The sequence below is a fragment of the Heterodontus francisci genome, chromosome 3 (assembly GCF_036365525.1).
Source record: "Heterodontus francisci isolate sHetFra1 chromosome 3, sHetFra1.hap1, whole genome shotgun sequence".
NCBI lineage: Eukaryota > Metazoa > Chordata > Chondrichthyes > Heterodontiformes > Heterodontidae > Heterodontus > Heterodontus francisci.
In genome coordinates, this window is record NC_090373.1 from 140,452,268 (window position 1) to 140,466,668 (window position 14,401).

General features: G+C 42.1%; 1 protein-coding gene across 5 annotated transcripts in view; it reads right to left on the bottom strand.

Annotated features, from left to right (window-relative positions):
- Window positions 1-14,401, bottom strand: part of ankrd6b (ankyrin repeat domain 6b) — a 242,028-nt gene that overhangs the window by 73,424 nt on the left and 154,203 nt on the right. For all 5 annotated transcript variants that reach the window (XM_068026535.1, XM_068026559.1, XM_068026550.1 and 2 more), the window contains one exon: window positions 12,491-12,864. In XM_068026535.1, coding sequence (XP_067882636.1) covers window positions 12,491-12,610 — 120 coding nt within the window. In that variant the 5' untranslated portion in view covers window positions 12,611-12,864. The remainder of the gene's footprint in view (window positions 1-12,490; window positions 12,865-14,401) is intronic.

Genomic DNA, 14,401 nt, shown 5'->3' on the forward strand with positions numbered 1-14,401 from the left:
GTAATGTTTTTCTCTTTGGTATGTCAAATCAGTTGTTGCAGTATGAAGTTATGCTGCAACACCTGATTTGCCAATTCAAGAGACCTTGCCAGTTCTAGCTCTAGCTCCTAATTTAACCTACACTGTCACATCAGTCTGCGAGCAGAGTCAGTGACAAAGGCTGGAGGCTGGAATTCCTGATCTTTCAACAGTTTTTGCCAGATCAGGTATTGCCACCCACAGCAAATGACAGACAGCCCACTCCCAGAACAAAGCAACTATTAAAAAGCCCGTAGCTAATTTTAAGGGGTGGGGGGTGGGTAGGGGGGACTACAATACTCAAGTAAAGAGCAGTGCTCTTTATTGTAAGGTATTTGGCAAACATTGCAATCTGTTGAAACTCATCAGTTCATCACAATTTCATTCCGGCCTGGCACAGCCTTTGTTCCTGTATGTTTGACAGCATTAATGGGAAGTGGAGTAGTGATCATGCCAGCTGCATTGCCTTAAGATAAATAACTTTGAACCAATACTGCAGGGCTGTGAGCAATGATATTTTTGTGCAATATGTTTTCATATCAATGTGTTTAGCAAACAGAGAAGGACCCAGCCATGATCACCAATCACCATGATCCTCCCTACATCTCCCCCCACTTTAAGATGTTCCTTAAAACCTACCTCTTTGACCAAGCTTTTGGTCATCTGACCTCATATCGCCTTTGTGTGGCTCCATGGCATTTTGTTTTATAATGCTCCTGTGAAGCATCGTGGAATGTTTTACTACATTAAGAGTGCTATGTGAGGATAAGTTGCTGTTGTTGATTGCCTGAGAAAGTATCCCTTATATCTTCTAGCAATTTCCTATATTTGTTACCTTTCTCTGATTGCGTTCTGTGTTATTTGCTCGGGGTTTTCCTTCCTCTCCTTTCCTCCTTTTATTTCCCTGAAATTATTAAAATGCTTGTTCAGACTCACATTCTAAAGATAGATGTTAAATTGCCTTTTTATAATGACAGAGGCCGACTGACCTGCTTTGCATTTCCAGAATCTTCTGTCTTAGTTACACAAAGAAGGCTTGCCCAATGCTTTGTCATAAGGATAGCAATGGTTCTTTCTGATAAAGCTTCTTTAAACTCTTCTGTTTTATTTCCATTGTTGCAAGATATGAACTACTACCCAGAACTAGAAGGGACAATGATCAAGGAAATCATAGCCACAATATCTCCATAAAATGACATTGGCTCGAGAGCCTAACTAACTTTTCCTATTCCTGAAAATCCTTCTGCTCTTAAGTTGGAGCAGAAAATTTAAGAAGAGCAGTCTTAGCAAGTACATCTAAACAATATAGGTGTTACTGATGAGGCCAGCATTTATTTCCCAGCCCTAGTTGCCCTTGGGAAGAGTGGTGGTGAGCGTTCTCCTTAAACTGCTGCAGTCCATGTAGTGAAGGTACTCCCACAGTGTTGTTAGATAGGGAGTTCCAGGATTCTGACCTAGTGACTATTCTAATTAAGCATCTATCCTGATAAATAACTAATGAATATTCTGGAGGACCCCCAGATATTCTAACTCGATGAAGGAACAGTGATAAGCGTCCAAGCCCTTATTAAAACCCAACTCTTTGACGAAGCTTTTGGTCACGTCTCCTAACATCTCCTTCTTTGGCTCAACACCCATTCTATAATTAAGCTTCCTTGAAGTGCTTTGTGATGATAGTAGTAATAGAAGTAAGAGAGAGTATGAAAAGATCTAATAGATAATATAGAAGGAAATTGCTTGGTCATTTATAAGTACATAAAAAGTAAAAGAATAGTTAAAGAGAAGGAAAGACAGCTCAGGGATTAAGTGGAGGGGAGTCTAATTGTGAATGGCAAAGATAGTAAATAAATATTTCAAATTATTTTTATACAAGTGATGATGGAAGTGACAATGTAGGTGTACTGCAGAAAGATACTGAACAATTATTCGACATAACTGTAGGAAAGCAATTGGCTCCAAAAAAAAGTGGAACTCAGGGTGGATAAAAGTAACTGGGCCTGATTCCTTGTAACCTGGGCTGCAGAAAAAAGCCAGATGGAGCTAGCAGAGGCTCTGATCACAATTATTTAATCCTCCTTAAAATTACAAATAGTGCAGTTAGAGTGGAGTGTTTCAATCTAACAGCTTTGTTATTCTTGCTGTAAATTCTGGTGAATCTTCACTCTAGCCTTTCTGTAGGTGTCATGTTCTTTCTACAATCTCAATGCCAGAAATTGCCTGCAATACTCCAGTGTTGTGATCTAGCTAGCCAATGTCATGTACAGAATCAACTTATTTTCCTTGCTGCTATATTCAATGCCTCTATGTTTAAGACCCAGAAAGTCAGTTCTATTTTTATGATTTTTTTTTAAAAACTTGCATTGTGTCTGTTCACTAGACCCAGTTGCTTCTCCATTCTGTTTAGAATCTTACCATGTAGATTATATTTCCATACATGGTTTCTTTCACAATTTCACAATTTCTCTGTTAAACTGTCTAAGAATATTACAGAGCTGGCAGAAAATTACATACGAACTTGTTAAAGCTCCAATGTTGCCAACATGCGTGAGTCAAGCTGCCAAGCAATTACTGATCACATTGTGCCATCTGACAGCAAGGGTTAAACTACATGCTGACAGATCGCCAAGGACTGCAGGGCTCAGAAATACTTCAGCTTTCCACACCCTTTCACTTTTGTTTAACAGAAAATTGAAGTATAAAAGAAAACATGATCCCAGTAAGACCCGCGGCAACATTTAATAAAATGAGCTATAACCTCAAGAAACCCACAATGACTATTCTCTGAAAATATTCGTTAGAGATAACCTTTAGATTCTGTATGTAAACAGCTCCATAAAGTTGCTGTACTTTCCACATTTACTGTATTTATTATAGGCAGGAAACAATTCCCATAAAAACACAACCACACTGAACACAACAGTCCCTATTTTTCAGACAGGTTGATAACTTTTTTTTGTTGCAATTTTTAAGGCCACAAACCTAAGCAGCCCTACCTTCAACCAGCAAGATTGAAATTTCCGAAGTTCGGGTCAGCTACCCCACCAGTTACCATAGCATCATTGGAGTAGGCCATTCAACCCCTCGAGCCTGTTCCACCATTCAATGAGATAATGGCTGACCTGTATCTCAAGCCCATTCACCTGCCTTGGCTCCCTATCCTTTTACACCCTTGTCTAGCTAAAATCTATCGATCTTAGGTTTTAAATAATTAACTGAGCTAGCATCTACTGCTTTTTGCGGGACAGAGTTCCACACTTCCACCCCTTGCATGAAGAAGTGTTCCCCAACTTCTCTCCTGAATGGCCTCACTCCGAATTTAAGGTCCCCTTTTCCTAGACTCCTCCAGCAGCGGAAAAGTTTCTGTCTAACCTATCAATTCCTTTCAAAATCCTAAAATCCTCAGTCAAATCAACCCTTAACCTTCTATATTTCACCAAATGCAAGCCTAGTTTATATCATCTCAACTAACAATGTAACTTTTGGAGATCTGGTAACATGCTGTTTTCACTGCTGAGAAATGTTATTTAGCATATTGCAGAGAAGGAAGCAAGAGAGCAGGACTGCAGAAAGTGGTGTAAAATAGACACCTTTATTTGCAGTGGGGAGTATCTGTACAGAAAGTTCTCCTACAGGTAGCCTTTCATCATACTTTCAGTTATGCTTCCTTCAAAACCAAAGGAAACTTGTAATTAGGGGAATTAGGAATGATCTTTTTAGCTCCTTGTTGACTTTATTCACATTGTAGCTGTGACTCCCTCTGTATTTTGTTCCTATCTATAGTGCTCCAAGCTGGGGTTGCCAACCCTCCCCGGTATTCCTGGAGTCTCCAAGGATTGAAAATTAATCTCCTGGGCATTGCTGTGAGATCATTCTTTTGGGCCTCCTTATCTCGAGAGACAATGGATACGCGCCTGGAGGTGGTCAGTGGTTTGTGAAGCAGCGCCTGGAGTGGCTATAAAGGCCAATTCTGGAGTGACAGGCTCTTCCACAGGTGCTGCAGAGAAATTTGTTTGTTGGGGCTGTTGCACAGTTGGCTCTCCCCTTGCGCCTCTGTCTTTTTTCCTGCCAACTACTAAGTCTCTTCGACTCGCCACAATTTAGCCCTGTCTTTATGGCTGCCCGCCAGCTCTGGCGAATGCTGGCAACTGACTCCCACGACTTGTGATCAATGTCACACGATTTCATGTCGCGTTTGCAGACGTCTTTATAACGGAGACATGGACGGCCGGTGGGTCTGATACCAGTGGCGAGCTCCCGTAACTGCTGCCTTCCGTGTTGTTTCAGTCGCTGTGAGGCAACTATGGAGTGACCTCTCCATGGCGCATGCCTGGGCAAATTTATGGAGGTTGAGAGTTGCCCAGTCGTCAAAACCCCCCTCTCGGCCTTTCTGGTGGGGTCCAAAGGAGTGCAGGACACGACGTTTGGCACCAGTATGGCTGCAGGAACTGCCGGAAACATGCCAAAGGTGACACATGACCGCCTACGGGGTTCCGCTCCGGATTTTCTGTTAGGGTTTACTCCCTTAGCCTTGGACTCTCCCGAGACGCCCACAAGGCAGTGGGGTTGTTGGGGCCCCTACACAGGTGTAGGATGGTGCCGGTGGGAGGAGGGGATGCAAGGGGGAGGGGTAGAGGGAGGGGGTGGGGGGGGGTGCAGGGGAAGGGGGTGCGGGGTGAAGATGGTGCGAGGGGGGGGCGGGCTGGGACGGGGTTGTGAGGGGGTGAGCTGAGAGGGTGGAGCAGGGAAGGGGACGGGGGTGGAAGGGGGGTAAAAGGGGGGGGGGGAGGGGGGGGTGGAATCTGGTGCAGGTAATAAGCCATTTCCTCAGTGCCCACCATCGACGTCCGGAAAGCTCATCCACGTCCTTCGGGAGGTGAAGCATCATTTGGCAGACTTAGAGGTGATTACATTTGCTAAGGGTTTTTTTTTTGCAGTGGTTTAAATAAAGGCATGCAGCATTGCCGAGACCCGAGACAAGTCCTGTGAAAAGGTGCCCCGAACACCCAAAAAATCCACGAACGGCCCCCCCCCGGCCGCAACTTCAAAGCGCCCGCGGGAGATGGCTCGGAGAGCATCTGCAGCGCACTGTCGGCAATGCTGCATGTGAGATCATAGGGCCATTAAAAATCATTGTGTTTTTTTTATTTTCTTTGAACACTTTCATTTATTAGTTATGAAAGCATTGGAGATGGGAAAAAAGACTGACTGGACAAAGAGGTTTGAGGTGGAGGCCATGTGATGGAATCTCAAGGAATACACGCAACCTGAGTTGGCAACTCTCCTCGCAGCACAGGTTGACTTGTACACTTGCAATGCAGTTGCCAACCAGAGCTTTGCAAGTTCAGTTTTGAAAAACAGTGCTCAACTTGCAACCAGCCCACAGCAGGCAGCAGTCAAACACCAAACAAGTCCCAGCCACAGCACAAGTGTAGTCGGCAAGTGTCAAGGTAAAAAATAAAACGATTTCTGACACATTTCTTTTCATCTTAAAGCAAGTGTAACTGAAAAGTTGAAGAAATTGTTACGTGTAAAGCGTTTTCCCATCTTCAATCCTCAGGCTCTATGCTCCTGTGTAAGATGACCGCCCTAGCCTGAATTAAGCCCTAAACAATGGCAAAAATGTCCTGTTGTACTGGTATGTCGATCTGGCAATTATCACCGCTCAAAATTTAATTGAGACATCTTGTTAGCTCTGTATTTTGACAGTCGAAGTTCAATACTAAGACACAGCAAATACAATCTGCATTGATTCTCTGCATTTAAGGCCTACTTGTAGCTGCTCTGAGAACAGATTAGCTTGATACAAAAGAATGGTGGGTTTGTACTCACACATTCAACACCAAAAAAGCTATACACTGAACCATATCTATATCCTGAAATGCCTAATGAGGACCCTGCTCTGAGGCTTAAGGAAGCAGGTTATTAAAGCATCAGTGAACAGAGACTCTTTCATAAATGCTTGGAGGCAAACCACAGTTCTGTTTCAGGTACCCTACTAAAGGAATGTCTGGTATCCAAGCAACACAGCAAAGTGCAGAATGAATTCAGATTTCTTTTGAAAGCTTTTGAGGTCTCTGCTGTTTCAGGTCGAGCTTTGGTATTCACAGCTGCTTCAATGGTGTGTACAGCCTATGCTGAAATGGAATTTCAAGAACTTTTCGTAACTGTGAGCAGAACAAGAACTTTTACCATTTAATCACTTCAGTGGCCCTTTTTGCTAATGCAATGTTGTAGTTAGTGCAGTTAGTCCAATTCTTGTTTTATTTGAAATTTGTTTTATGATAATTAACATATATTATTCTCATTTCATGCTCCGGTGAGTGGAGACCAGAATTCTGGTCTCTGAATATTAGTTGACATCCAGTAAGGTACTTGCATCGAATTGGAGCAGAATGGTGACCCCACCACCGTGTCTAACTAGACACCCTGGTGGGGGTTGAGAGCCAGGCTAACAACCTGTCCACATTAAAGGAGTCTTTATTACCAAAACAACCCAGAGCACAAACTTCTGAATGCAAAAGCACTGGGAGAAAGGGGTTTCTCCAATGCTGCTAGGCACAGAAGAGACAGAAGAAAAATCTAATTTCATAAAGAAGGTTTCTGTTATTACAAATAAACTAAAGCCAAAAACCTGGCTTGTTAGAGTAACAGTTTAATTGCCCTTAATGCTGTTTTCCCTCATCTCAGTAGCAGTCAGATTAATTCCCAAGAGCACACAAAGTGAACAATTGACTCACCACTGACATTGTACTATGAATGTAGGATTTGTGTACAAATGTACTGTAAACTAAGAAAGTCATGGGTCACATCCTTTCCTCCAAACTTTGCTGTGTCTTAGACAGTGTACAGCATGTTATGAAAGTACTTCAATTTTTTAATATTTCGTGAGGACTCATGTTTTAACATTGTGGAAATGGATTCCATTGGAGGACTGAAGAGATTACACAGATGCTGCAATTTGCTTTTTAAAAAAAAATGGTCACTGGAAGGACTTGAGCTTTCTGTTTGAAAACAACCCTTACAGGACGTCACATGTCTTAAGCTAAATAAACAGCAGAAGCCCTGATGACTAGGAGGAATTGTTTACAGAGAAGTGACATGTCAAGATATATGGTGGTCAAGAGTTGGTTTCATTTTGGATATTGTTTTGAGTCAGTTGGGGGTCAGCCTGCTAAGACAGAAGACACCAGTTCATCCTTTTTCCACCTCTTTGAGAAACCCTGAGAATAGTGTGATAGCTGAAACCCCTGATGCCACATTTCTCCTGGAAAGCATGCCAGACTAATGCTCGACGTCGCCTGAAGAGAACTGCTCCAAAAAGATCCCAGTGACAGCCATCTACGCATATTTGGGATGCCAGAATAAAGAGACAACTGATATCATTCCATATCCTCTTTTCCTTCAAGAATTAACAAGTACTTGGCCAAAAATTTGTTTTGTCTTTTTTTGTAAAGATATCCCTGCAGAGAAAACGTCTTTATTTTTTCTTCAACCGGTGTGTGTTGAGGTAATTTTAGAAAAGGACTTTCATATTTCAATCTGTGTGTTAATGCTTTGCATCTTTACTGATAAGTCTTGTTTTATAATAGTTAATAATTTTGTTGTTTATTAAAGAAACCTGGTTGGTAAATTTTATTCTGAAATAAAAAGAGTATATAATTGGCCGTATGGGTAACTGGGTAAACATTTAAATCTATGTTGTGACCCGGGAAGAAGTGGAACTAGAGAAAGACTGCATTCTTCCCACCTCGGTCGTAACAAGCACATGACATCTTTTTCCACTTTGTGTGGTGCATATTTGAGTACACCTTCTGAGTGATCCCCACATTTAAACTATGACCTGAAAATGTTCAATATACACTGTCTGCTTTTTCACTTCCTTTACCTGTCTTGCTTTACTGGAGCTCTTCTGGGGGTGTATGTTGGGGTGGTAGCAAAGTTGTCACAGTCTTTCCCATTGTTCAAATGGGAGATGAAATATAAATAGTGAATAAAGCCATGAAGTTTTGCCATCATTTACAGGTACTAATATTTGGCACTGCATATACCTTGCATATTTAGCAAATAGGCTAAAGATTACACAATGTCACAGAGAATACAATATCCAATTGTATCAGGGACAGATAATGTCATCTTGGAGAGAGGAAGATTCTAATGTACCACAAGATCCTAAGAACAGCAACGTACCAGCTAATTACACTATTGTGTGATTGAAGAAAGTACATATGAGGAGATATAGACAACGAGCCACAATTCCATGGTCTACACCAACCGAAATTTTGCAGATGACACAAAACTTGGATATATAGTGTGTAATATTACTCGTTCCTTTGGCGCGAGAACTATCGTAAAATTCTCAGGAATACAAGTAATATCCAAAGAATATGTAGGTTTTTATTATAACTTAAACTGGAACATATATACACACAGCTACTACAGAAGCCACACCAACACACATCTTACTCTGTCAGGCTGCACCCACAACTCTCTGGTCATGTGTTATACAACATCACTTCCTCCAGTGACTCTTCACTTACACCCTTTTAAAGTGATCCCACAACATCTCCCTTTTTTCCAAAGGTAGAAACATATGTACAATATACAATAATGTTGCAGTTCAGACTAACTACAGGAATAAAACAAAATGTAATTTATGATTAAGCATGTTTAACACTCTCTAAAACATACAGAACGTTTGCTTATTCGTCCCGATCTTGTTCTTCTCAGAACTGAGCACGTCCTGACGACTCCTCTGTGACTCTGGTAACTCAGAACTCTGGTTAGTATGTTCTTCCTCTGTGCCTGTAGCCTCTGTACGTTCATCTTCAGACTTTGTCTTTGAATGTGTCCTCGATGCCACATGGCTGTCATGTGTAGTGTTGTCGTACAGCTCTCTTAGTTGACTTTGGTTCCATGAGAGTTGCAGTATTGGCTGTCTGGACCATGTATGATCTGGGTTGGTCGCACATCCTAGCAACCTCTGCAGGATACCAAGTTTCAGACACACAATTGAGTAGTCTGACCTTCTGTCCTACATGCAATCGAGCTAATTCTGCTCCTGCTTGCCTGTCACATGATGCCTTCAGCTTCCCTCATTTGGAAAGAAATATATCCTTTACTGTGGAAAACTTAGAAAGATGATGACTAGCAGCATCACCAATCACCGGCAGTCCCTCTGGCCTCCGGGTACATGCTGAAATGAACTGAAGCCGAGGAGAGACGCCTGGTCATATCGCCTCTTCGTGTCAAAACTCCCACCTTTGTGTTGTCCTTTAAATGGACTGACCCGATACACTCAACATGGATATTTTGGACAATCGTTGGTGCGTTACAGATTTCATGTATTGTGACAATTCGTAAATCTCATACGAACATATGAATTAGGAGGAGTAAGCCACTCGGCCCCTTGAGCCTGTTCCGCCATTCAATAAGATCATGGCTGATCTGATTGTAACCTCAACTCCACATTCCTGCCTACCCCCAATAACCTTTCACCCCCTTGCTTATCAAGAATCTATTTAGTTCTGCCTTAAAAATATTTAAAGACTCTGCTTCCACTGCATTTTGAGGAAGAGAGTTCCAAAGACTCAGGACCCTCAGAGAAAAAAAATCTCATCTTTGTCTTAAGTGGGTGATTCCTTATTTTTAACTAGTGACCTCGAGTTCTAGATTCTCCCACAAGGGGAAATATCCATTCACCCTGTCAAGACCCCTCGTGATCTAAAAAGGCGTAAAAAGTTGAGGCCCCAGAACTATCCCTGCGGCACACCACTCGTTACATCTTGCCAACCAGAAAATGAACCATTTATGCCTATTCTCTGTTTCCTGTTAACTAGCCAATCTTCTATCCATGCCAATATGTTACTCCCTACACCATGAGCTCTTATTTTCAGCAATAACCTTCAATGTGGCACCTTATCAAATGCCTTCTGGAAATCTAAGTACCGTACATCCACCGGTTCCCCTTCATCCACAGCAGATGTTACTTCTTAAAAGAACTCCAATAAATTGGTTAGGCATGATTTCCCTTTCACAAAACCATGTTGACTCTGCCTGATTACCTTGAATTTTTCTAAGTGCCCTGCTATAACGTCTTTAATGATAGCTTCTAACATTTTCTCTAAGACAGACGTTAAGCTAACTGGCCTGTAGTTTCCTGCTTTCTCTCTCCCTCCCTTTTTGAATAAAGGAGTTACATTCGCTATTCTCCAATCTAATGGAATCTTCCCCGAATCAATTAAAACCGATGCATCAACTATCTCACTAGCCATGTCTTTTAAGACCCTACGATGAAGTCCATCAGGACCCGGGGACTTGTCAGCCCGCAGCTCCAACAATTTGCTCAGTACCACTTCCCTCGTGATTGTAAATTCGAGTTCCTCCCTCCTTTCCATTTCTTGATTTACAGCTATTTCTGGGATCCTCTAGATGAAGACCCATGCAAAATACCTGTTCAATTCATCTGCCTTCTCCTTATTTTCCATTATTAATTCCCCAGACTCACTTTCTATAGGACCAACACTCACTTTGTTAACTCTTTTCTTTTTTAAATATCTGTAGAAACTCTTACCGTCTTTATATTTCCAGCTAGCTTTCTCTCGTACTCTAATTTTCCCCGCCTTATCAATCTTTTAGACAATCTTTGCTGTTCTTTATATTCTGTTCAATCGTCTGACCTGCCACCCATCTTTGTGTAATCATAGGCTTTTTCTTTAAATATGATACTATCTTTAACTTTTTTAGTTAACCACAGATGGTAGGTCCTCCCCTTGGAATTTTTCTTTCTCAGGTCACAGGCCTGAAACATTAACTCTGTTTCTCTCTCCACAGATGCTGCCAGACCTGCTGAGTATTTCCAGCACTTTCTGTTTTTATTTGAATGAGGTATATGAGAGCTGCAGTGTCCACATCATGGCAGTGCTTTTGGGAAAGTGAAGGGAAAATGAAATATCTTGTGGGTCTTTCACATCCTTCTGATAGCTGATAGACGGCATTTGGTACCATGAGAGTGTGCTGCATTTTTGAAGCCACCATCTTTCAGATAATACGTTAAAGTGAGGTCCTACTTGTCTGTTTAGGGGAATGTATAGAATCCCATGACAGTAGTTAAGAACAAAGAGTTTTCCTTGGTCTCCTGTCCAACATTTATTCCCTCAATCCACACCTCAAAAAACAGATTTCCCGATAATTGCTGTCCTGGGGTCTTGCTGTATGCTTATTGGTTGCTCTGCTTAACTACATAATAGGAGTAATTTCACTTCAGAATCAATTCTTTGGCTGTGAGTCAGAATCAGAGTGATCTGAGGATGTGAATGGTGCTACATAAATGCAAGTTTGTTCTCTTTCATCTCATAAGGGTGTTGTTACTGGCCAAGTTATTAAATACACCAAATGGGTGACAGAGTGACACAGTTTTACGGTTTTCTTCGATTAATTCATAACTGAATTTCAGTTTTATATGTTCCATAGCTGATAACAAGTGAGTCTTTATGGTAATTTAATTTCATACGATATTATAGACACTCTGGCCGGAATTTTACGTGGCAGCAGAGGCCCCACCCACCAGCTTAAAAGTCAGGGCGAGCCCACCTCTGCCGGGCTTGGAAGCCGCGCTATAATATTGCGTGCCCCAGGCAAGATTTTCACTCCTCTGAGGCAGGAGGTCCCGCCTCCAGGAGCTGCTGGCCAATCTGAGGGCACCGGGAGCGGTGGCCATTGCTGGGACTACACCCAGCCAGAAAAGGACCATGGACGCCTGCACCAAAAGGTGAATGGGGTTTTGAGCCTTGCCGGGGAAAATCAGCGGGGCTCCAGCGAGGGTGGTGAGGATCGATTAGGAGGGCAGGGGTGAGGTGCTCCAGTGGGGGTGGCTTGTGCCGCAGTGGGGGTGCCCTCCGATCCAAAGGGCTCCCTACCCAGTCTGCAAGGAGGCCGCCAGGTTTAACCGGGTAGCCGCCCCAGGTGGCGAATTGCCTGTCTGCCACTGGTAAGATACCACTGGTGGCGGGAAGGGGTCTTTAAGTGGCAATTAATTGGCCGCTTAAGGGCCTCAACAGGTCTGGGCCAGGCAGGCTGTTTTCTAACTCCTCCGCTGCTTGTATAATGGCAGTGGGGTGGGTAGACAACGGGAATGGCACAGTCACCTCCCACTTAATTTTACATCACCCCCCCACCCCCACCAGTCCAGTCCTTGGGGGCCAGGGTGGTGGGTGTAAAATTGCGGCCTCTAAGTATGAGACAGATGTAAAAATAGTCTTACAAAGTTCAGACCATACTGCAGTATAATACTGAAATCCAAGATATCCATGCTATTCGGGGGTTAGTCTGTTCAAATGTGAGAGTAGCTATGTCCCAGGGGTCAATTTAAATGTTACTTCATGTACATGAAAAGAATAGATAATTAGGTTTCCAACATTCAAATTAGACAGAGCAGAAACAAACACACAGACACAAAAAAATTCAATGTCGTTACCTTAGTGACGGCAATTTTGGCCCCCTTGTTGATGAGCTGCACCACATTTTCTGTCTGGCCTTTGTGTGCAGCTATGAGAAGCCTTTCAGAAAGCTGAGCGACTGCATCCCTCTGGCTCATGAATTAGAAAAGGAGGTGCTCAGGGCAACCAATGGACAGGTTGTGTCAGCAAAATGAAATGCAGAACTGTAATGCTTGTATACTGGACTCCAGAGTTTTTAGTTTAGGATAACAAGACACTTCTGAATTGGCCGTGCTCTCTGGTAGGTGATTTCATAATATGGGCGTTCATGATGTCTTCAGATACACGGAATTTAACTTGCTCCAAGGGTAACATCATCTGTTCAACATCATCATCTTCTCAACCTGTGAAACTGAATATGGAAGAGTTCTTGAGTTGTCTTAGAGCAGAAGGTTTATAACTGCTGTACAATATTATGATGCTTAAAGTAAGCCCTCCAGTGAAATGACTTGCTTTTAGGTATGCGCTCCAGTCAGAAACAAATTATAGCAATATTCCAAAATAAATATAAATGAGGCAATCTTTCAGCTGATCCATCTAGAAAAGCCTTCTGCCCAGTGTCCAGCATCCACCACCAACCCCCCAGTTGCAAAATGCAAGTCTCCCATAAATGATTCCAGGGATTTTGCCTTTAATATACCAAGCAGAAGCCCATTCAACATGTTAATCACTCTTTGCATGTACATGATAAATGACTGTATTTTGCATGAACAGCATATCGAATCTCATGTCCATATTTGAGGATGAAAATCAGTGCCATCCGTCATCCCTAACTGAAGATGCTGCTCCAATATGAAATTCTGCCTTATGGTGCAATTTCATGAAACTAATATAAAGTCCGGAATTTCCATCTACAGCATGGAGCAGTTTCAATAAACCAGAGCAGCTGTTTCCAATAATAGCAAGAGGAAAAATGGGAAACAAGGGAAGAAAAAGAATGGCAGGATGAACTGGTGGGGAAATTAGAGAAGTGTGGATCAGTGAACCGACAGGTCACTGTGGCAACCAAATAAAAAACTTGAAATCAATTCAACAATCAGATTTAGTAGCAGAATTTCAATACATCCCCACATCCTCAGCAAGAAATAGGGGAAGCTCCCCAAAATATTGTCACAATCTTCGACTACGTAATTTTATAATGTTGGGTATAGCTGCAGCTTAAGTTATGACAAATACGTGTCCACTGCACTTTCATTGTAACTAAATGCCATGGCCAATTTTCAGAATTATTTCTGAGTTGTCATTATTTTGACAAGTATGCTTGTGTGAACCTTCAGTTTTCATTTCATGCTCAAATTCAATTTAAAAGTTACGATCAGTATTTTTGTTTCTGAAAGTGGGCAACTTGGAATCATGATATTTTTCTTCAGTTTAGCGTTGAGGTCATTCAGTAGAATTGCTGAGTCATGGTAACTTTCCCTTCCCTTATTAAAAAAAAAGGCTGATCATCTGATAGGAAATCCTTCTCTTCAACCTTCCTATTTGATTACTGGTAGTACGTTCATTACTACCAATGAAATTCTACACACTTTTCCTCCTCCCTGCACCTGCATTATGTTGAAATCAAAGCTCTACTTTAACACATGCTTTCCGAGGACTTCAGCCTACACTGTTGAACTCCTACGTCCTCTCAGTTTTCCTTTCCTCCTCCAACATGTAGCCTTGGCATCATTTGATTCAGCTCACCACTTTTCCTACTCTTTGCAATCTTTGAGATATTTTGCACTATGCACCTCAAATTAAATAGAAAATCCAAACCAAGGATTCCAGGATCATTGTGGCCAATGTGAACGACCAATTATAATACTGATATACCAATCAAAGTTTTAGATACAGTCTGTACAACAGCCCAGTCAGCTATCCAAGCATACTTTATAATGGAAAAGGCA